The 23,635-nt window shown below is 63.0% G+C and overlaps 1 protein-coding gene across 1 annotated transcript in view; it reads right to left on the reverse strand.

The window, feature by feature from the left end:
• COL18A1 (collagen type XVIII alpha 1 chain) overlaps positions 1–19,944 on the reverse strand; it is a 94,893-nt gene extending 74,949 nt beyond the window's left edge. Inside the window, 2 exon segments of the mRNA XM_027130020.1 lie at positions 19,044–19,138; positions 19,625–19,944. Of these exon segments, the coding sequence (XP_026985821.1) occupies positions 19,044–19,138; positions 19,625–19,869 (340 nt within the window). The 5' untranslated portion in view covers positions 19,870–19,944.
• Positions 19,945–23,635: the final 3,691 nt, after the last annotated feature.

A 23,635-nucleotide genomic window follows, 5' to 3' on the forward strand; every position in this document is an offset into this window, starting at 1 on the left:
CAAGGGGCGCTCTCCTCCTCAGGGACTGTCTGGCAGCAGGACGGGACGCCCGCTTGCTCGGGGACACCTGTGTTCAGTGACCATCACACCCTCCCACCTCTGCTCAGCCCCGAGCTCCCTGCACGGCCCTCGGCAGCTCCTTCCACCACCAGGGGCTGTGGGTGAGACCCTGCAACTCCCAGGGTCTGGGGTCCTCCCCCGCCAGCCAGCAGCCCTGGGGCCACTGGCCACGGAGAAGAGGCGGGCAGAGTCGGCCTGAGCAGCGCGTGTCTGCCGGGGGACAGGACAAGCCAGGGAAGAAGATAGTGGAACCCACAAATCCGCAGCCCAGCCTTAAATCCAGGGGTGCCGGAGTTATCACCCAAGGGACGTCACCTCTGTGGCCAGCAGACAGTCAGGGGCTCCCATGCGGCTCACCAGGAGCCCGGAGCCCGGGCTCCTGCAGAAACGGCCCCGGTTTCAGACACACCTCCACTCGGGACTGTTCATGGAGGCTTGTGGGCCCCTGAAATCCAGCAGGGAACACACCGGGCCCCGTGCACAGTCGGTGCACAGAAAAGGCGGGAAGGGCGCGCCCTCCAGGCCGAGCCCCGCCCCAACGCTCACCGTCTCAGACGCTGACCCCCATGGCTGGGGACCCCGAGGGCCATCTGGCTGTGGAAGCCTCTGCCCAGACACCCCTACCCTAAAGGCTGCAGGCAGCCCTGAGCCCAAGCCGCAGGGCCCTCGCCGGCCGCCTCGAGGCCAGCCCCCCAGCTGGGACAGAGGGCACAAGGCCACACCCTCAGGGGCACGCACCTCGGTCCACAGGGTCCCCGCCTCCACTGGGACAGAGGGCACAAGGCCACACCCTCAGGGGCACGCACCTCGGTCCACAGGGGGCAGCCCACACCCCTGCTGCTCCCAGGGCACCTGCAGGCTCCTCGGGGTCTGGGGAGAACGAAAGCCACCAGCTGCCCCCGCTGCCCTTCCTGACACAGTCACTGGGCCTGACCTGGGCAGGGCCGTAAGAGCCAGTTCTCACTGGTTTGCCTCAGCAGGAATGGGCACCCAACCCCACTGCCACCCACCTGCGTCCCTCAGCCTGGCCAGAGTGGCCGGACAGGCTCGGGCGGGAGGACCTGGAACTCTGCTCCCCAGTGTCTGGGGGTCACGGACCCCCTCCCCTGAAAACATGGCCCGTGGTCCAGCTCCCTCGGCTGCCCCTTCCCTCATGCCCCAGTCACCTCGACCCTCACCCCAACAGCAGCTCGCGTCGGCCGTGTGCTTGTTCCTGAAGCTGCTCCGTGTTTTGAGGTATCGAACGATCCCCGAGACGGGCGCTCAGCGGGCCCGGCCTCTGAAGGCGGCTGAGGGCTTCGGGAAGACGCAAAGGCAAGCGGCCTAAGAAACCTGCTGTCATCTACACCGGGCAGGGCGCCTGCAGAAAGGCGGGAAAACCAAGGGGACTGGCGCGCAGCCCCTCCCAAATTCTCGTCCAGGTTAAAGAGGCGAACAGGATCACAGACGATGCCCCACGACGTTCTGGCGAGAAGGACGTCGCTGGGTCAGGAGCAGGTGCTTCACCCGCGCGGGAGTCGCAGGGGGCTCTGATGTTTGTGCTTCTGCGTCCACGAACAGGAACCCTGGGCCTGGGGCTGGATGCTCAGGCGTGCGCTCCCCCCCCTCCCCCGCCTCCCTCTCTCCCCCTCTCTGTCTCTGTCTCTCTAATTTATCAGGGTTTAAAGTCAGACAGAACTAGGTTCATAGCAGCACACAGCCACGTCCTTCAGCCCTGGGAGCAGCCCTCCTGGATGACTTGGGGAGCAGGCGTTCCCCAGAGGCCCCCAGTCACCCCACGCCAAGTCCTCAGGCAGGGGCGTTTCCCTCCTGGCACCCCACGTCTGGAGCCCCGTCTGGAGTTCAGCTCTGCACGCTCCCCGGACCAGGGCCACAGCCGGGGAAGGCAGGGATGAAGGACACACCCGGGGGGCCTTCGCCCCTGCAGGAGGCCCCTGGGGGCAGCCGAGCTCCCACATGGGCCAACCAGTCCTGCCCGGGCCCCCTCAGTGCCGTCAGGCATTAGAGCACAGGAGGGATCCTGACAGCAGAAAAATGAGGTTTAGAGAATGAGAAACCACAGGCAGGGACGGGATCCCGCGGGGTGATGATCAATAGGCCGACAGTCACACAGTTTAAATTCCTTCCCAAGCGACAGTAAAACTGAAAGCAGCCAGCTGCGGCCTCTGACTCTGGGAAGTTTCGGGTTTGGTGCTGTCAGTGCTTTAATCAGCACGGGTTCTACCGGGGCCCACCCGACGGCCCAGCCCAGGCCACCACCGGGGACGCCTGTGAACTGGGCAGTGTCCCAGGCCTGGGCTGGCACCAGCCACCTCCTGGGGATCCTGCTGTGACACCAGGGTTTTCAGTGGGCTTTAGAGGGAGAGCCAGTAACCTGAGACCCTCCGGGGGCTGCCCGGGGGCAAGCTGAACCAGGTGGGTCACCAGGTGGGGAGGGGGACAGACAGCCTCGGGCCTCGTCACACCTGTGGGAGACTGTGGGGGTCCGTGACCGGCGGGCCCCACAGAGGGAGCTGCGGGTGGAGGACCGTGCCCTGCCCTTCCAAAGTGCAGGACGGAAACCACAGGCGTCCAGCCGCAATCCCCCTGTGCCCCCTGAACTGGGGGCTCGATCCACACCTTGGACCGGGTCTCGGGGGCCCCTCCTCTGCCACAGCTCCCCCCCGAGCCCTCTCAGCCAGAGCAGCACGAGACACGGGGGGACATTCTAAGTGAGAATGGGAGCAGAGCGTCCCTTCCGTCCCGTGACACTCTGCGGGGGACTCCAGGCCAGCGCGGGGCCGGCCCCGGGCCGTCACCATGCTGCGGCGTCCCCCGAACGCTCGCCCGGGCCCCGCCGCTGACGCACGGCGGAGCTGGGTACCAGGCGTGATGACCGGCAGCCTGCCCACCTCCCCACCCACTCCAGGGCCTCCCGGCAAGAGGGACCTCGTGTCCACTCCCCGAGTCTGACAAGCCCGCCACGGGCAGCACCGAGCGCGCTCGCCCGGCAACGGCCAGGCCCCCGCTGTACGGAGGCGCTCGGTGGGTGTGGGCGTGCTCCTCAGCGCTGTGTGAATCGACGTCCCCTTCCCCATAAGGCGCTGGCTGTGCTACCGCGGGTGTCACGTCGGGCGCGCAGGCAAGGGGGCGGCCCACCAGGGTCCTCGGGCGGAAGACTCTCTCCCGACCCCATGGCGCCAGTGCCGGGCCCTCGGGGCTGCCCCACCAGGGTGGCAGGGGCAGCCCAGCTCCCCCAGGCCCAGTGCAGTGTGTCTGGTGGTTCCGGCCAGAAGGCCGCTGAACAGCTGGCTGGACGTGGGCTCCGCAGGCACTCAGATCCGGGCGGGGACGGGGGCTCCTCCGTCCACCCTCTCAAGCCTCACGCGCGTTCTCCACCTTAGACTCCAAATCAGACGCGCGGCAGTACGTCTGGGCTGGGGACGCCGGGCGCACCCGGCCGCTGCCCGCAGGGACGGCACTGCAAGGCCTGGTCCTCAGACGGCTCCCAGGAGCTGGCTCAACCTGGGGACCACGGGGCCGGAGGGAAGGTGCCGCCGCAGCTGCCGACCGTACGTCTGGGGTGAAGGAAGTCATTCCTCCACAAACGCGGAGGGGCTCAGGGGGGCCTGAGCGCTCGTGCTGAGGAGCTCAGCACTGACCAGGTCCCACAGCAGGGCCGGGACAGGGTGCACACAGCAGTGAGGGCTGCCCCGGGCTGCCCCTGGGCGACCAGGACTCAGAGAAGGCGACTGACGGTCACCCAGCGAGGCAGGTTGCCCAGGCCGGTCTGCGGCCTTGGCCTCCCGTGCTCCGTCCCGCCTGGGGACACCCAGGACAGACGGAAGCTCTCGAAGGTGCCCAGCCTCAGAGAGACCTCGTCAGACCCCGAGGCTCAGTGACGCCACCTCCCAGCTCGATTTGTCCTGAGGACAAGGAAGAGGTGGCAGTCACGGCTGGCCACACGTCAGGGCCCCTAAGATCTCTTGAACCTCCTAGAAACTGCCCTCCAGGATGGAGGGGTCTCCCCCGCAGACCCCCATCTCCCTGTGCGGACGGCGGCCCTTCAGCCAGGGAGAGCCCGTGAGCCTCACCACCCCGAGACAGCCATCTGAGCTCCTCCTGGTGCTGCGTGGCCTCCTGCAGCAGGACCCACTCGTCTGCTCCATGTCTGCTGACACCAGCACCCAGCGCGATGGCCAGCCGGTGAGGGGAGCCAGGCCAGACCGCAGCGTCTCTCTCCCATTCCTGCAGCTCCACGGCTACCAGCGTCGCACACCTTCAAAGCCCGCACAGGAGCAGTACCAGCGTCGCACACCTTCAAAGCCCGCACAGGAGTGGGCAAACCCCCCGGTGACCCGTGGGTGCAGGGACGCCTCTGCATCCCCAGTAACTGTGCACCTAAGCCAGGCCCTCGCCCTGCGAAACTGCACCACCAAGACTTCAGGCAGGGCCAGCCGTGCACTCTGGCCAAACTCACGAGCCGCCGTTCTCACGAAGCCTCAAAAGTCCATCCGTGCAGCTGGGAAGCATTTACGAGCCCCAGCTGTGTGCCAGGCATGACGTTAGGTGCTGGGGGGTGGCAGGCAGACACTGATGCCCAGGGCACTGGGCAGGGGAAAAGTCAGCGGCCGCAGTGGAGGTGCAGGTGTCGGGTCCAGGGGGTAGATGAGGTCCACCAGGCAGGGAAGGGGTAGAAGGAGAAGCAGGTGGAAAGTCAAAGGAGGGTGTCAAACAGGAGGGTGTCCCCTGGGGGTGGCCGTCCCAGTGCCCCTTGGACCACGACCCACTATCTCCTTCCCAGGCCACAGAGAGGCTGGCATGGAGCGAGGAGTGGGGGGCCCGGATGGGCCTGTAGCCACTTCCCTCCAGGTGGACGCAGGGTTGGGGAGAGGGGGTTGGGCCGGGCTCCGCAGGACGAGGGGCAGGTTGGCGGCTGGACAGGTCGGGAGGAAGCTGCGTGCGGGGGATGGTGGCCGCGAGCCTGCAAGGAGGTGACCTGGGGTGCGGGTGCCACTCGGTTAAACCTCAGGGTGAGCCTGTGCGTGTGTGCTGTCCGGGTGGAAGGGAAGGAGGTGTGGGCCGAGTCGAGTGTGGGGTGGGCTCGGGCCCCCCCCACCGTGGGCGTGAGGGTCACCGCCGCCCAGAAGCCCCAAGGGCCGGCGACCCAGGGCCCTTGGAGCCAAGGACACTTGCGTGGAGCTCTCGCTCCTCCAGTACAAGCAGGTGCCCGGCGTCCGGTGCCCAGAAGATCTCGACAGCCCTCCCAGCCCCAGTGCCCGCCGGTCGCTGCCCAGTACCTGGGGCTTCGTGTCAGGAAGGCACCCCCCGCACGTGGCCTAACTTAAAATGACATGAGCCTTGGTCAGCCAGGAGCAAAGACGCCACCTGTCACCCTGCCACGCGCCCACCCCTTCCAACCCCGCGGGAGGCGCCTGCAGGAACCGCCAGGCGGAAGGGGCTGTTACTAATCAAAGGAAATCGTAATAAGCCGCATGCGGAGACGCTAGCTTCTCATCATGAGCAGTTCTGGAATCTGCTAACTGCAAACCAGCCTCGCCATCAGGAGCAGAGGGACCTGGGGCCCACAGACGGGAGCGGCACTCAAACCTCCACCCACGGCCTTGTGGTCGGGAAGGAGGGTGTGCTCGGGACCCTGTACCCCTCCCCCCTCCCCCCTCCAGGCTGTGTCAGGGGCCGTGGGACAGAGCGGGAGGAGGGAGCGTCCCCTGACCGAGGCCCCAGAAGGACAGTGAGATGCAGGAAGGCCCTGCCGGCCGTGTGGAACTCTGCTCCAGGGTAAGTAGTCAGGGCTCTTCCTCCCGCAGCACAACCTTGCTGCTCTGTACACAATGGACCTCAACCTCCCAGTCACCGGGCTCACCTCCTTCTTCCTCCCGTCCGACTACTGCTGACCCCGCGATGGGACCATTCCTACTGCTCGGCCCACCCACTGTCACCCCTGGGGTCAGAGGCACAGGTGGTCCTTGAATGTGGGCCACGGGTCTCCTCGCAAGGGGCATGGAGCGCACAGGATTGTAAATTTCAGTAAGGATGAAACAGGACTGCAAACACTTCCGGGGACAAAGTCCAGTCTCGCCCAGAGGCCCTCCGTCTGCCCGTCTGTCCTCAAGGAGCCTAGAGTGTGCTGAGCGGGACCCATGCAGGCACACACAGAGTAGGCACTAGTGCAGACGCCGCTGGGCAACCCGTCGGGAGCTGCAGAGAGGGGCCAGCCTTCCAGCTTGGTGAGTGGGGGGCACGCTGAGAAGCACAGGCGGACCACTGGCAGCCCTGCCCCTCCTGGTAAAAGGCAGGAGTGTGCAGCAGGACCACGGAACTGGCCACGCACGGCTCCCCATGGAGGCCCCTGGGTCCGGGGCCGGGAGTCCCGCACCGCTAACTCTTGGTAGCCTTAGGGCAGCTGGGTCCAAGTGCCTTCCCTGCCCACAGCCACCGCTGTCCCCAGAAGGCTCCGGAGCGTGGAGGACTGGGACCCCGCTCTCTCGGGGCTACAGGAATGCCATCCCGCCAGCCGTAATCCTGTTGCTGGGATACGAGCGAGGAGGAGACGCAACCCAGCACGACCTTCTCCAGATAGAATTGGATCCAAATCGCAGCGTCATGAGCTGATAGCACGAATAAAGGAGGAAGCTGTTCGCGGTGCCTCGCGCGGACATTCCTGTGGTGAGAGGGCCATTGCACCTGCTCAGGCCGCGAGCGCCAGCCCAGGGCGGAGCCAGCTGCAGGCTGTGCACAAAGGGGCTTTCATCTGAGGGGCCTCGCGTCCTCGATTAGCGATGAGAGAGCTCAGAGGTGGAGGGGATGTGAATCGTGAGAGGGAAACTCCTGTGCCTGGTGCAAAGTGAAGTCAGGGCAACCTGCACCAGTGCACCCACCTGGGGCCCAAGCAGGTGTGAGCAGCCAACCCCAACGCCGGAAGCCGGAGCCCCGGCTCCCATCATGAGCGTCCCCCCGCCTCACAGGCAGCCCCCGGCCCGGGAACGGCACAGGCCACGAAGCGGCACCTCGACCTGGCCTCAGGTGTGACGCAGGCCGGGGTGGAGGTGGTGTGGCTTCACCCGGGCCGACGCAACCACAGCTTACAGGGGGACAGCTTTAGCTGAGAGCAGGTTACACCGCGGCCTGTGCGGTGTCTTCCCGCCCATGTCCTGGGTGAGCCGGGGCTCACGAAACGGCAGGGTCAGCATGTTGACCACTAAGAAGGAGCAAAGGGACGGCGGGGCGCAGGACGCACAGCCCAGACCCCTTGGGGGCGGCCAGGCCGGGACCCAGAGCCGTGAACCACAGGGGAGAACAAGGACACCCAAGAATGAGGCCACAGGGACCCCAGGCCCCAGCACACGGAAGGGCATGTGGGGGGCATCTGGGGGGCTGGTTAGCAGGCACAGGGAAAGAGAACGCGGTGCCCCGAAGCTCGGGCAGTCACAGCGAGTGGCTGTCACCGCTGATAGGGCGAAGTCCGCTCGGGACACCGCGGCACAAGGAAGGGGTCTCCGCGGATCCCACCCCCATCTCCGTGACCCGGGTCGCCAGAAGCTCAGGCCCAGGGCTGCCCTTTAAGAAGTGGTTCCCCAAACATGCATGTCCTGAGCCAGGGAAACAGGAGAGACTCCTTATCACTCAGAAAGGCCCTTTAGTAAAACCACGTTAAGGTACGAGGGTTGTTTCTGTAGAAGAGAAGGGCAAAGGTCAAAGCAGATGCTTCCAAACACCTGAAGCTCAGAGTGAGACGGCGCCCCGGGAAGGGGCGATCCTGGATCGTTCCCAAGGGATGCTCGCGTGTAACTGGGGAAACGAGGATGGGGGCGGGGCTGGTCTCCAATCCAGTGGGCAGGTGAGGGCTGCGGCTTTAGGATTCAGCTGCCCGCTGCCTACTAGCTAGTTAGGGTTCAGAGCCCAGCACAACCTGCACTGAGACCTGGTGAGCAGGGTCTTCAGCTGGGACTGAACAGACCAGGGTGACCAGCCACGATGGACGACGCTGCCACCAAAGGCCCTGCATTTCTGAATCCAAGCAGAGACGTGCGCCCTGGCCCTCCTCTGTCCCATGACCCTGGGGAGGAGCTGCGCAGCATCCCCGCAGAGTCCCCTGAGGAAGTGACCTTTGGGCTGGGCCAGCCCTGGCCACTCCCGAGATGGCCTACAGAGGACCTGCGGCGGGGGGCCATCCACTTCTGGGAGTCGGGGGATGGGAACAGAGCAAACTGCACCCAAGGGTCCTGGGCACGGCCCCCAACCGCTCCTGGCTGCCTACCACCCTGGGCTCCGTCTCTGGCCATCCAGAAGGTACAAAGCCAGGCCTGCAGGAGCCAGGCTGAGCTCAGCCACACGCCCTGCGCGGACGTCCCTGCTCTCTCTGAGTGTGTGAGATCTGAGAAAGGTCCCTGTGCCGGAGGAGAGGTGACAACACCCAGTATGTGGGCAAATGAAGATGCAGTTTGCACGTCAGGAGCCACCTCACAGATGGGCCAGTGAAGCAAGTCTGGCCACCAGTTCCCACCGGCCATCGGGTCTCTTGGCACAGATAACTGAAGGTCCACCTCGGATAACTGAAGGTCCACCCGGCACCAGATAACTGAAGGTCCACCTCAGATAACTGAAGGTCCATCTCGGATAACTGAAGGTCCACCTCAGATAACTGAAGGTCCACCCAGCACCGGATAACTGAAGGTCCACCTCGGATAACTGAAGGTCCACCTGGCACCAGATAACTGAAGGTCCACCTGGCATCCGGATAACTGAAGGTCCAGCCAGTACCTGGATAACTGAAGTCCACCTCGGATAACTGAAGGTCCACCCGCCATCCGGATAACTGAAGGCCCACCCAGCATCCGGATAACTGAAGGTCCAGCCAGTACCCAAGACGGCTGGAGGCTGACAGGCACTGGTGCTGAGTACCGTCCACCTGCTCGGCAACTGGCCCGCTTCACTTTATAAACCCTTTCTGCGACACGCCAGGACACTGGGCAGAACTGGCGCTCGCTGGGAATGTGATCCTGTGCCATTTGCCTCATTCTCCAAAAACAGAACAGAGCGGGCTGCTGTCCAACCTTGTGGACGATAACACCCGCCCCTGCCCTGCAAGGGCCCTGCCGGAGACAGACCCAGGACAGACCCCACACACACAGTCCCCTCGCCCACAGGCCCATCCAGGCACTCTCGAGCGGCCCGACGTCTGCCCCGGCCCCGCTCACCTGCCCTCTGTCCGCCCGCCTCCCTCCCCCGTTCAAGGCGCCACCCGGGGACACACGGAGGTCATTCTGGGGCCTGAGAATGGGGTCCCGCTGAGCTCTAAGAGGTTCCTAGGATGGAGGCCCCTCTAACCTCTCCACAGAGAGTCCCCAGCCCAGGGTGCTGGGTGCGCAGCACGGGGAGTCGACCCTCGAGACTTGGGGGTCAGGAAGGGCACTCAGGGGCCCTGTACAGTGCGTGGGTGTCCCAAGGCCTTCGAACGTATCAGAGGTTTCACACTGTGGAGAAGCAGCACTTTTCCAAAGAAAGGATTTGCCTCACCATGACTCCACCCCTGCCACTGACCTAGCCACACACTGGCCAGTGTCCTGCAGCTGCTGGAGCAAATGACCCCAAAGTCAGGGGCTGGAAACCAAACGAGCTGCGCTCCACAGTTCTGGAGGCCAGAGGCCTAAATCCCAGGTGTCGGCACGACTGTGCTCCTTTCCGGGGGCCCCAGGGAGGACCCAGTCCCCCGGTTCCAGCATCTAGAAGCCGCCTGTGTTCCTAGGCTCGTAGCCCCTTCCTGTATTCCAATCTCTCCCTCAACCTTTGCTTCCATCGCCACGTCTCCTTGTTCTGACCTGACCCTCTGGCCTCCCTCATCCCTTCTTAGGACGTAGGATTACATGTAGGCCCACCCGGATAATCCAGGGTTATCTCCACAGCTCAAGAGCCTCATCCCACCCGAAGCCCTCTTTACCGCGTAAAGCAGCGTTCACGGCCCTGTGGATCAGGACGGCGAGGCCTTGGGGGCTGACGTTCAGCAGACCATATGCCACGGGAAGAAAACGTTTCAACGCTGGGAGGTGGGGTTGTCTAGGGTCTCAAATGGGGGGCAGTCAGGCGCTTGGGAGGCCAGCGCGCCGCCCAGGAGTGGGCGGTGGGGTGGGGATGTGTTCCCATCTGGGAAGCAGACCCGCTTGCGGCTGGCTCTCCGGGGGGCCCTGAGGCTTCCGCACCCAGAGGGGCCGTCCACACAGGCTGGGAGTGGAGTCAGCAGGGAGGGCAGCCCGGGTCCGTTTAAGGTGTCCCATTTCCCCCACACTGACAGTAAAGGCTGCGCTGGAACGGGTGCTTTTTCCTTCTGGTTTCTGAGCCTCCACGGCATTCTTGACTATTGCCACAATATAAGGTCATGAAAGAAGGAACAGCAGAGCATCGCAGATTCCGAGTCAGCGCCAGCCGGGCCCGAGTCCCCTGGCGATGGAGGCCCACGTTAGCCAGAAAACAGGAAGGTCCTGGCTGCCCCAAGGACACCGGTGACCTGGAACAAGATGGGTCCCCCGGTGCCACGGGGGGACAAGGCCAAGATGGGAGGACCCAAGACACGCAGAGGCCGCTGCCAACGCTACCCGCCGGTGCGGAAGCCTGGTAAGCCCGCAACCCTGGGTCAGCCTTGGGGAAGTGAGGAGAAGCGAGCCAGAAAGTGACAGCCGGAAGCTTGAAGTGGGGCAGGAGGGCCGGGCCCTGCAGGGGCATCTGGGCTCAGAAAGGGCCGTGCTCTCCTCCGGGGGCCAAGAGGACAGGAGCAGAGGTGGCTCAGGGCCAGGTGTGGACACGCCGAGGGCGGCAGAAGGAAAGCTGTCTAGTTGAAATGATCATTTATGGTAGAAAAAGCCTGTCCCCATGGCTGGCTGCGCCCTCTCCCGGGGGGCCTGCCTTTCAAAGCCCTCGGCCGTGTGTGGAGGGGAAGGAGGGTCTGAGCTGGGCCTGTGGGGGTGCCTGGCGGCCTGGGGTAGAGCCGCTGGCGAGGGAGCAGGTCTACCCCAGGTGGGGAGACCCCGAAGGTGAGCGTGCACGGGATCAAGGTGGCTTCCCTTCGTTCTGGTTGGAAGGCTGGGGTTACAGAGGACAGAAAGGACGCCGCCCCGTCTGTTGTCCTCTGAGCAAGCACTGCCCGGACGACAGACGCCCCATCAGGCTGAGCTCAGATTCCCAGCACAGACGGGGCCTCAATGCGGGAAGCCCGGGAACCGGCCTGGCTGCACAGAGCAAGAGGCTCCGCGGAATCTCAGTGGGAGAGTTTTTACAGCAGCCTCGGGACAAGATCCAGCAGGCAGAGGCAGGTCTGCGATCCCGGGATCACCCCCACGGGACACGTGGGTGGGCGAGACCACGCGGGCGCCCAGGCCCAGAACACTTGCAGGACTTCGGAGCGGCGGGCGTGAGTGGGCCGCTTTGTCTAAAACACACGATGGTCTTAGCAGGCGCAGCCCACGGCCAAGTAAGAAGCACAAAAACTGTTCCGGTCACGAGGACCCACTTCCTGCTCTTGGTGCTCACCAGGCCCTCCTTCCAGGCCCTGCCCTGACGGGTGGCTTAGGCCATCCCCGACGGTGTCCCCAGAGCCCAAGGAGGAGCCGTCAGGACACATCCCAGGAAGCTCCCTGCAGGAATGCCCTATTCAGTCCCACAGAGCCCCACTGCCCTCCCCACTTTACGGACCAGAGGCACAGAGACGGTGAGGGATCTGCCAAAGGTCACACAGCGCTCAGAAGCAAAGCTGGAGCTAAAACCTGGAGCCTGGGCTCTCAACCCGCATGGCAGATGGCGTCCCATCCACAAACACAAAGTGGCCAGCCAGGCTGCCAGCCAGCGGCAATAGACCACGATTCAGTGACTCCATACTTGTTTTCTGCAAGCACTAGCTCTAACTCCACGCCCACCAAAGCCGAGTAAAGAAACTAAGAGCCACATGCAGCACGTGGCCCCCCAGCACTCTGCCTGCCGGCACGCGCAGTTTCCCTCTCTGAATTCTCACGACCCCCGCATCACCCCTGCAACGCAGATAAGCCCAGGCCGCTGTCCCTGAGCCGTGATCGTCACGCGTGCCCTACCTCTACAGGAAAAGGCCATAAAAATAAGGGAAAAAAACAACACCCTGCTTTCAGAAATTTCACGTTCCCAATTAAAGCCTGCCCACAAACTAGAAAATATGCCAAATGTGCCCCCCAGGAGGTGACACCACAGGCAGGCATGACAAGGAGGACGACAGCACATAGACAGAGGATGGATGTCAGAGCAGAAGGAGAGATGCGAAGGCCAAGGAACATTCCAGAACCTGCACCCTCGCTGGACGGAAACTCACAGAATAGAGCACAGAGTGGTATTTCTCCATCTATCAGATTAGCAGGATTTTCAAAGTGACAGTGCCCAGCCCTGGCGGTTTGGACTGAAAAGCTGCACAGAACTAATATCCGGAGGGATGTCCACCCACCTCCCGAAGGTCCCACACACAGCCCCCTCCGCACTCAGCCCCAGCACTGCCATGGGGCCTCCCCAGATAAGCCCAGACCCCAGAGTGGATGCGCTCGGCCTGCTGGGGAGACAACGGTCTGCCCCGCCCTGGGTCACCCGGGGACACTGCCATTCACCCTCCTGTTTGGGGCAGGCAGGGCGCAAACAGAGGTGCTCAAAGATGACTCAGGAAAGAGGAGGTTAATGGGCCAAGGGGCCAGGTGGCTGGGTTCACCACCCACCGCCTCCCAGCCCCGGACCAGCCGGGGCGAGAGGAAGGCCTTCCCAAGCTCTCCTCTAACGCGAACCCCGACCCCCGGCCCCAGATGCAGAAGCCCCAGCTTGGAGGAGACCCTGGCTCCATGGGCCAACGGGCTGGTCCAGGGGAGCTCAGGGGCAGCCCACCTCAGGGGCTCAGGCCCACCCTGCATCAGGCGCTCGGCCGGCCTGCGGAACATCACCCCCTCTTCCCATGGCCCCGCCCTCCCGACTGCAAGGGGAGGGGGGGAATCTTCCCGCGTCACACTGTCAAAGCAGCCTCATCCACACAGATCACGGTTTCCCTTCCAAGATGACGTCCCCTGGTTGCCTAAATGGAAACGGGGAAGAAAGGTGTCCCTTCGCCCCACAGGCCGTGGGGGCTCTGGACTTGGGCCCCAGCAGAGATGCATTCGGCCTCCAGCTCCCAGCAGCTGGGTCGGTGCTCTTCCCCGGGCCCTCCCCGTTCCCAGGACGAGAGAAGCTTACTTTTTCGCACGGTGGGCACCAAGATGCGGTTCAACCGCTGCTGGGACGTGCCCTCCAGGCACTGCTTTCACATCGGCTCAAGTCTCCCCAAAGCAGAAGGGTGCCTCTCGTGCTAAGAACAGCCTGTGCCAGCAGGTTCTGTGCAAACAGGAGACCCAGCTGCCGGAGGCTGGTACCGTCTCCAAGATTTCTGAGCTTGGATGCAAAACAAGGAGGCCTGACCGTGCCTAACTCTGAATCTACTCAAGGAACAGTGCAAAAAGTAGACGAGTACTTCAGACCAAAATTACATGGATGACTGAATGAATAAAAACACAAATCAGTAACACGCAGTATCTGCAGATGTTCCGTCCGGGCTCCACGGAAACCACCACCACCAATCCGTCAAAAGCACGTACATGGTCTCTGCAGTTTCCATTCAGGCCCTGCCACTGTAACCCACCACCAAGCTCTGGTCACACAGGCTCCATCCCCTCGCCCTGCAGCCTCGTCCCTGAGCCTCTGGCTCTGGTCTCATGTCCTTTGTGGGGAAACACCCTGTCAAGGTCAACCGTGACCCGTGGCCAGTGCCTGGGCCAGCTGGACCCACCACAGAGCCTCTTGGTCTTCCAGAAACCAAGGGTGGCCAAGAGCCCCACCCATCACCCCAGCTCAGTGCTGGGTGCCCCTGCCCTGTGCCACCGGCCTCGTCACGGTGTGTCAGCCCGGGAATGTCCCCGTCTGCCAGCGTGGAATTCCAGAAAGGTGTACCGGCCTGTGAACAAGTCCTCCTTCCTGGGCACTCGCTGAAGACAGCCAGGAGGCCGTGCTGGGACTTGTCTCCTCTGCCAGAGAAGCTGGGGTGGGGGTAGGACACGCCCCTGCAGGTTGGCAGGTGGAGCACAGACACTGCCCTGCGGCCCCCAAATTTCGTCTGACTCAGCGCATCCGTGATCTAAAGCTCCTTCTGACAGCCGTTCTGCACGGCCCAGACCCGCCAATCGAAAACATGACCCCAGGGGCCAGCCCAAGTCACCCAGCCACACCCTGCCGGCACCGGGCAGTGCTGGGGAGCAGGACAGAGAAAGCTCCCTGTCTCCACCAAGCATCCCCGAGGGGGATGGTGCGAGGTCCCGGACACATGTTGAGATTCCACGAGCAGCATCGAACACCAGGCACGTCACACACGGGCGCTGTGAGGGGCTTCACAACGCAACCACCTGCTGCTAGGGGCACCCGGGGGGGGAGGGGCTGTCCCCGCCCCAGGTTAGAGCAGGAAACCAAGGCAGCGCCCACCGCCCCAGTGCTCCTCCCAGGACTGGCGGGGGGCACGGAGGGGCTCAGAGGCCCAGGCCTTCCTGGGAAGGAGCCGGGGCTGGCAGAGAGCTCATCGCAGACCCTAAGCCATCAGGGATGGGAGGCGTGGGGGCCAGAGAAGCCACGTGACCTGACGAGGGGGCAGAGCTGTGGGGACCCAGGGCGCACTGCAGGCACCTCCCACAACGCTCTCGCTGTCCTGGGCCCCTGTCGTCAAAATGTATCAAATGCAATCATCTTATGAGCGTGCCAAACATCTATTTTCATTTTCCCAATAATTTATCCCTCCCTCCCGCCAACAGCATGAGGTTTCGGGTAGTTTCTCATGTCACATCCGGCAATGTCCACCTTCTACCCACCTCCAGCATGAGGTTTCAGGTAGTTTCACATGTCACATCCTGCGACGTCCACCTTCTACCCACCTCCAGCATGAGGTTTCCGGTAGTTTCACACGTCACATCCTGCGACGTCCACCTTCTACCCACCTCCAGCATGAGGTTTCGGGTAGTTTCACACGTCACATCCTGCAACGTCCACCTTCTACCCAGACATCCGTCAGTTGGTGCCTGGCCAGCTGTGCTCTGGGGAGAGGGGCCGCCGTTTCGGGGTTCTCTGTCAGAGGACAGCTAACCCAGAGCCTCCAAGCCTCCGAGCAGAGATGAGAGTGTACCATCTGTGGTCCGACCCTCGCTGGCACGGGGGGGCCCACGCCTCGCCCAGGACTGCACACGGGCCTGTGCCGTGGGGCATAGACCAGCCACCGCAGACAGCCGGGCCTGGGGGCTGACCAGCCACGGCTGCAGCAACACCGCTTGCCCCTCACCCACCCCTCCACTGACCGGCCCTTCCCCACAGTGCTCAGGCCACGAGAGAAGGAAGTCCGCTGGCCGTCGTGTCAGAAGACGGGTCTTGTCCCATTCCGTCACCCACGGAGCGCCAGGACGTTTTCAACAACCCAGCTGAAGACAGACCAGGCACTCTGGTGGGGAGAGAGCGAGCGTGTGCATGGCTGTGCACGTGTGTACATCTGTGTGTGCACGTGTGTGTGTGTGTGTGCACGTGTGTGTGTGCAGTCACTGAGCGCACGCGCAGCTGCATTTTCAGCATGAAGCAGGGCGGGCGGGGCCGGCTCTCTAGGCCCCTCGAGCTCTGGACAGCTCAGGAGTCAGTTTCCCTCCTTCTAGGTTTCTTTGCAAGGACCTTCCCCTCCTCCTTCTTCTAAAGGAAAACACGAGCGCCTTGAAAAACAAGTTCTGCTGAAATTCAAGACTACCTCAGAGGTCTTATTCCTGAACCCTGAAGACTCCCCACCTGTGCTGCCCCTCCAAACAAGCCTGCCTTGGACAAAAGTGCCTTCCCTCCGCTTAGATCCCTTACCCAGGTGCCTGTGAACCCCAGGATGACAGACACCCCCGGACACGGGGACCCACAGGGTCTTGGCCGTGTCCTGTCAAGCCTGAACCCTGCAGGCCCACCCAGGGAGCTGGGGGGAGGGAGGACCACGGCCATCAGCGGAGACCTGGACCCACTGATGGGCCCTAGTGGTGAGACAGGGTGGGACACGCGGCTCTGGGGATTGGGGTGTGCGGGGAGCTGACAGAGCCTGAGCCCGAAGTCCTGTGTGGGAGGGGCCAGAGACAAGGCGACTCAAAGTCCAGGGCTCTGGCGTGGCCACAGGCAGCCTGCAAGTGTCCACAGGGCGAGGTCCTCCTTCCTCGGCCCTGAAGGAATGACGGGCAGACGCCACCTTGGCACGTGTGACTCCGGTACTTCCTCCGGAAGCGGGGACCGCAGGTAGCGCTGAGCCCCCAGGCTCGTGAGCCCCCCCAGCCAAGGTCCCACCAGGTCTCTGGCTCTGGGGGAAAACACACGATGCCATTCAAGAGCATCAGAATGACAGCGACCAAAAGCTTAAACAGAACAGCAGAAGTCGTCATTTATTGATTTTTTTGGTCAAGTACAGCACAGAGACAGACTTGGGAAAATGCATCATTTGGGGTCAGAAAAAATGTTCAAATCGGCAAACGGGGCTTAAGTTTTTGACTCCCAAGGGTAATTCTGAAGCGTTTCTAGAACAAATTGAGCCCCTGCTAAGTCAGGCGTTCACATACCTTTGCTCTTCTCCAACATCTAGAGGGGCAATTATGATCCCATTCCAAGGGGACTTGGTCCCAGCAGGGAAAGGAGCCTGTGTTCTCCCAGCACGGGGGAGGGGTGGGCGGCACACAAGCCCCGCTGAGGCTGGTTCCTGCTTTTATGCTCCAGGGAACAAGAGCACGTTCTGTTAGGCACCTCGCAAGGGGCTCCCTTCCTCCGGCGACCTGCGACCACGGCAAACCCACTGCAGCCACACGGCGGGACACAAGATAAAGCACACCATTTCTCGGGCTTCCCTGGTGGCGCAGTGGTTAAGAATCCGCCTGCCAATGCAGGGGACACGGGTTCGAGCCCTGGTCCGGGAAGATCCCACATGCCGCGGAGCGACTAAGCCCGTGCGCCACAACCACTGAGCCTGCGCTCTAGAGTCCGCGAGCCACAGCTACTGAGCCCGCATGCGACAACTACTGAAGCCCGTCCGCCTACAGCCCCTGCTCCGCAACAAGAGAAGCCACCGCAATGAGAAGCCCGTGCACTGCAAGGAAGAGTAGCCCCCGCTCACCGCAACTAGAGAAAGCCCGCGCGCAGCAACAAAGATCCAATGCAGTCAAAAATAAATACATAAAATAAATAAATTGAAAAAAAAAACCCCACCATTTCTTGAACCGTCGCTCTGCCACCCACCGCCCCCAGAGCCTGCCTTAACTTGAACACCTAGAGATCTCATCTCACCCAAGCTCCCGAACACAGCATTTTATTTTTTCTTCTCTGAGGCTCAAAGTCAACACCCTTGACTTCCTCTCCCTGATTACAAAGTTTCACAAGCTGGACTATGGATGCCTCAGTGTCCTTCCCTTTCCCGACTAGACATAATCATAAAAGAGCCTTCAGGCTTACACATTCCTGCACATGTCTGAGGGGATGGCCCCTGAAGCCACGATGTGGTCCCGGGCAGTCATAAGAACCCCAGGAACCCCGGGGATCACAGAACCCTATAAGGACAGACACTCCCTAAACGCCGCCCACCCCCGCCCCCAGAGTTAACCCGAATCCTGAGGAGTTATCTGCTACACTACAGACAGGTGCTTTCCGCACATCTATTTACAAAGTGATTCCTTTTTAAAAGGTCTGTGCTGCCCTTTAACCTGATGACCAAGCCGACTGGAAACAATGAAACAAATTACTATGGCTCTCCCCCCAGGACACTTCCCTCCAGCGACACCCCCGCCCCCCCCCCCCAGCTGTGGCAGCAGGTGACCGCTGTGTTGACCACAGCGAGCACTGTGGCCGCGGGGAGCCGGCTGCCCGGGACGGATGTCAGGGCAGGCTGTCTATTTCCACCTGTGATAAAGCACCTACGCTTTGGGGGCGGGGGCGGGGGCTCCCCTCGGGCCTGGCACCTCCACCGGCTCCTCCCGGGCCTTTGCTGGGCCGGTTGGGAAGAGGACCTGGGCCGCCACGTGGTTGGGAATGGGGTCCCAGGAGCTGGGGGCAGAGGAAGTTTCAGCGCGGTCAGAACGGCCTTCCCGACCACAGTTTGCGGTCCACGCGGGTGCAGCGGCGGCCGGGCGCCGCCAAACAACGGACCCCTGCGCATTGTTCTCCCGGCGGCTGCTCGGCGCTCGGCCGCATCAAAGGGACCGCGCGCAACCCGACACCGCGGCGGACGCGGGGGCAGAGGCCTGGCGGCCGGGGCGGCGCACAAAGGCTGGCCCTGGGGAAACCTGGGCAGTTTTGCCTCAACAGGTTAGAAACAACACGGCTGCGCCCCGCACCGCACTGTCCTCCCCGAGACCTGCTGGACTCCGCGCGCGGTTACGCTGGGGCCCAGAGGCGCTGGGAGGCACCAAGCCGGTGACGGCGACACAGGCCCGCGGTCAGGCTTCGGATGCCCGGGCGTCTCCGAGCCACCGCGCGTGTAACGGCCGTCACCACGACCTCGGCTCCGGGACCTCACTGGCCCTCGGCCCGCAGCGCTGTCCGTCGAGCGCACCAACTTCCCCGCAGAGTCGCCGAAGTTTGGTCACGACACGAGGTTCTCAGGACGCAGCTGGCCCGCACCATCCCCAGCCCGGCCCGCTCCCCGAGTCCCGGGAGAGCCCAGGTGGCGCGAAACCCCGCAGTCGAGGAATGAATGGCCGTCGCGGGACGCTCGGGCACACGGCCCCGGCCCGACTCCGTCCACCCACCGACCGCCGCCCGCGGGCCACCTGCGCGCGTGGGTAGAGCCGGGGCCGCCTCCCGGGACCGAAGCCGAGACGTACTGGGGTGAGGACGTCGCCGCCTGGCACCTGCCAGAGACCCGCACAAAGTGCGGCCGGAGGCGGGCAGGCCAGGTGCGAGCACTCTCGCGTCCCCGCTGGTCTTACCTGGCTCTGCGGACGCCGCGCTGACCCCAAGCAGCAGGACCACGGGGGCGAGCAAGTCCAGGAGGCGCCGCCGCCGCGGTCGCAGCCAGGGCCACCTGTGGGCACAGGCCACACGTTAGGGTAGCGCGCGCGCCCCCGTCCCCCGCCCGTGAGCCCCCGCTGCCCCCGCCCGTCCTCGGCACTGCGCGGCCCGCACCTCGGCGCCATGCTAGGCGGGCCGGACCGTCTGTGCCGCGGGATGCTGCGCCTCCGCCGCGGTGCCCCGGCTCGGCCGGCCGCGCTCTGACCGCCGCCGGGACCAGGCGGAGGGCGGGCGGGCGGGGCGGGGCTGGTCAGGGGGCAGGACGGACCAGGGCAGTGGGCGGGAAGGGGGCCGGGCAGGGGGCAGGGCCTGGCGCGGAGTAAACCCTGCGCGGAGCCGGGTGCGGACCCGGAACCCGACCATGGGCCGCTCCCCGGGTCCTAGCACCCCTGCGTTGCAGCCGCAATGTTTCTCCCCCGACCCCCAGTACCCAGGCAGCGTGGCCGGCCCAAGCCCCCGCCTCAGGAAAAGCTGCCCCAGCCGCTGCCCAAGGCGTCACCTGAGGTCTCGGGCTGCAAACCGGGGCAAGGTCCAGGGACACGCAGTGTGTCCAGCCCGGCGTCTCTTTGGGAAGGTGACCGTAACCAGGGGATTCGTCCTCAGGCCCCGAGTCCGATGGGGCAGCAGGAAGGCGGGCGATTTAAACAAAGAAGTTCCTCGCCGGGGGCGACGGATGGAGGAAAGGGGAGCCGGGCTTCCCCTGCCCAGCCTCGTGGGCGCCGTGGCCGCGTCGTGGCGGCCCATCAGGCCTCGCTGCTTCCACGGGCTTGGGGCCCAGGAGGGTCGCGTTCCCCACGGCCCACTCCCTACGTTGTGCGCACTCCTGAAACCCCCCAGGGGATGGGCCCTGCGCCCCTGCCTCCGAGACCTGGCCCAGGAGGCCCCCCCCCCCGCGGGGGGCCCCCCGGCCCCCCCCCCCCCCGCCACCCCGCAGCTCTGGACGTTCTGTTCTGTCCGGCCCTTTCCATTTCCGCAGGCCACTGCTCCCCACCCCCCAGCTGACCGCCTGACCTCAGGTCCCAGCTCCTTCCTCCAGGCAGCTGTGAAAGGGGTCCACTCCTCAGACCACCCACGGCCTCTCCAGGCAGCCAGAGCCCCTCACATCGACTCTTAAAGGAAACTCGCATTTCCCTGGATCTGGTCCCCTCACGGTTTGCAGGAAAAGGAGCCCCAGTGCCGTCAAGACCAAGGGTCCCAGCGCCATCGCCCTTGCTCAGTGTCTCTGCTAAACCCTCTAGATGCACCTCCCTCCTTCCCCACTGCCACCTCCCGATCCGGGTTCATCTCCTGCCTGACCCCTGAGCAGTGTCTGCAGCCTAGACTCTGGGCCTCTCCACAGCCCTCTCCTACCACCCCCCCCCCAAGGCATCCTGCTGGGTACTCCCTGCGGCACTGGCACCACCGACCTCACCCTCTCCTGGCCTAGAGACCAAGCCCCTGGCCTGGTCCAAGCCACGCGCCCTGCAGGCACCTCTCGTATCTACCCATCCTCCACCACCACCTCCCTGGGCCTCGGCCAGCGGGCTTCTCCAGGACCCTCCTGACAGCGGCTCGCAGCCCCTCCCTCTGCCCCTGCTGGCTCTCCAGCCTAAGCAGAGGGCCTGCTGGGATTCCAATCCCATCGCGTCACCCTCCCTCCCCTGTCTGCTTTAGTCTTCAAAGGCGGATGGAGGCTGCCCTGCACCCCAGGCCCTGCCTGCCCCATCTTGCAGTGCCCGTCCACCTGCTCGCTTCTCCTTCCTCACCTGACTTCGAACTTCCAGGTTCAGTGAAAAGTGTGCTCATGGCCCATGGCGAGGAGAGAAAGCAACTTAGAGGATTGTGACCTCATTTTTAAAAAGTGAAGGAGAACAGCCTTGCATAGAAATGCAAAACTTTTTGTATATGTGGATGGAGGGGTGGGGTGGGGTCCACGTGCTCTGTGTGTCTGCCGACGGGTCTGTGTGAAGGGGATGCTTGAGTCTGTGATGGAGCTGTTCCTGAGACTGTGTGTGGTGTGTGTGTGTGTCTGTTACCGAACCAAACTTGGGTCTGCTGGCCCAGTTGCAGCAAAGCCAACTTACCGACACTGGGTTGTGGTGAAGGACAGTACGGCATTTATTACTGCAGGCACCAGGCAAGGAGACCCGTCGGCTCATGTTCAAAAGACCCAAACTCCCTGATGGCTTTCAGGGAAGGCAGCGTTAGGGGTGAGGGCTGCAGCTCATGGACTTTCTTCTGATTGGCTGGTAGGGAGGTCATCAGCAGTCAGTATCATCAACCTTCTGGTTCCAACCGGTCTGGGGTCTGCATGCTGTGGTCAGCATGTGGTCCCCATCCTCCTCCTGGGTGAGCGTCTTAGTTTCCGCAGAGCAGCTCAGAGATGTGCGTCCGGTTGCTGCGTGTGTCCCTTGAGGAGGCGCTAGGACTCGCTTGATCGCTGCCTATGGTTGAAGCCGTCATTGCTGCCCTGGGTTGACTGCTTCTCCTTTGCTTCTGGTTCCGTTACTTCTCTAATTAGTAACCGCTCGAGTCTGCTCTCTGGACCTCAGGGAAGGCCTAGGAGACTAAAGCTTTTTTACAAACAAGAAATGGGGGACACGGAGGGGCTTTTGTACCCAGGGGGGCCCTGCAGGGTCCTGCTCGGTTTCAGTGTGTCATGCCCCTGTGTGTGTGGTGTGCTCCTGTGTGTGGTAGGCATGTCCTGGGTCCTGACAGTGTTCCTTCCTGTGCCTTGTGGCCCGTCTGTCCATCTGTCCATGGGCTGCGGCCCTGCTCCACGGTCAGGAAGCTGAAGCGGGGGCGCTTTTCAACCTCTTCCCTCTCCCCTGCCCTCCCAATCCAGCCCAATGGGCCTGACTGTGGGCTTGGGAAGGAGAGGCTGGGCCGGGCGGGCAGTGCTGTGTCCCTGCCCACACTGGGGCCTGGGATTTACCCTCTCTCCTCTCTCAGGTTGGGAGCCCCACAGCAGGGGCGAGCCCACCTTTCTGGGCTTTGCGGGGAGGGAGGGCCAGCTTCAAGGGGCATTCTATGTCATGAAAAGTGCTACAACGAAAAAAAATAGAAAAGTAAGACTTTTTACCGTGAAACACTATGACTGCTGAACTTGTATCTGTGAAAGTACGTATCTTATACTCATTTTTTTCACTGAATGTCTTATTGCAGACTCACTGCTATGTGTCTCCACAGTTCCCATGGCTTTCTCATCTTTTTCTTATTAGAGTTTTATTTTTTCTTTTATATCCACAAGTAATATGTGATCACTGTGGAAAAATACAGACCGTATACACACACAAAGAGAAGAAGACCCCGAATACCACTAAGCATCGCTGGGCTGTGTGTCTTCCCGCCCTCCCCCACAAAGACCCCACCCTCCAGGGGGGACACACCCAAACCAACTCGCCCCAGAGAAGGACCCCAGCCGTGCCCAGTGCTGGGCAAGGTCCTCGGGGCACAATCTGGCCAGCAGGAGTGGCCCAGGCCTGTGGGTGCCCCACAGGGGGCTTGCGGGGGCGTGGCAACGTCCAGGAGCAAAGGCCTGGGGGCAGAGTGGGGCCGGGGGAGGGCCAGCCCAAGCGCAGTACAGTTCTGGGACACATGGTGCGTCTGGTGAGGTGGCTGGAGCTTAGAGAGCAGTGCTGACCCGCCTGAACGCAGGTGCAGGCCTCTCTCTCCTCTGTGCCTCGTGCTGTTTCCCATCCCTCTCCACTGCAGTGGGTCTCGCGGCTCCTTCTGCAGGGAGAAATGACAAATGACACAGAAGTAAGCGACAGGTGACACAGAAGTGCTGTGCTCTTTCCAGCTCATCCTGGTGACGCGCAGGGTTGGGGGCTCCCAGACACCCGTCCGGCAGGGACCCGCAAGCCCAGGACGCTTGACTGACGTCGCCCACCCACAGAAGGCTGTGGGTTGGTTTGTGATTTAGATCGACACAGGGTTTTCCAGAACCACAGTGGACCTGCTGAAGTCTGGGGCCTGTGCAGCGGGCATCCGCCTGCTCCGTGGGCGCGTCCTGCTGGGGACTGTGGGTTTGTGCAGGGAGAGAGGGGCTGTACAGGGAAGGGGCCGCGGGGCCAGGGGCACAGAGCAAGGCCAGGGACGAGGAAAGGGCAGGACCTCTGACCTCTGCCCAGGCTGTCCCTTCTCCTCGTGTCCAACGAGACACCGTGGGGCTTGCTGTGCTACAAAAGTAACTTTTCATCAGGAGAGGAAGAGAAGTTACACGGTAGGCAGAGCCCGCTGTGAAAAGCACAAAGTGTGTCCAAAAGGGTATCTAGTCGCACGTCAGTTCTCAGGCCCTAATGGCCGGTCCGCTGGATCTGAGACGCAGTTGTGGCCTGACAGTGGATGGACCGGCTGACCCTGGCCCTGGGCTCTGACCTCTGTTGGACTCTGCCCCCCCCACTTCCTCCATTGCCCAGTTTCTTCTCTCCGCCTCACTGGTCACTATGTGAGCGAGGGTGTGTATTTATTGGTTTCCATGCTTGCTGCCCTCAAGGCCAGCCCCCTACCTTGTGCCCAGACATCACAC

This window comes from Aethalodelphis obliquidens, unplaced genomic scaffold (genome assembly GCF_003676395.1).
Source record: "Aethalodelphis obliquidens isolate GAN/ISIS:26980383/991018 unplaced genomic scaffold, ASM367639v1 scaffold1, whole genome shotgun sequence".
NCBI lineage: Eukaryota > Metazoa > Chordata > Mammalia > Artiodactyla > Delphinidae > Aethalodelphis > Aethalodelphis obliquidens.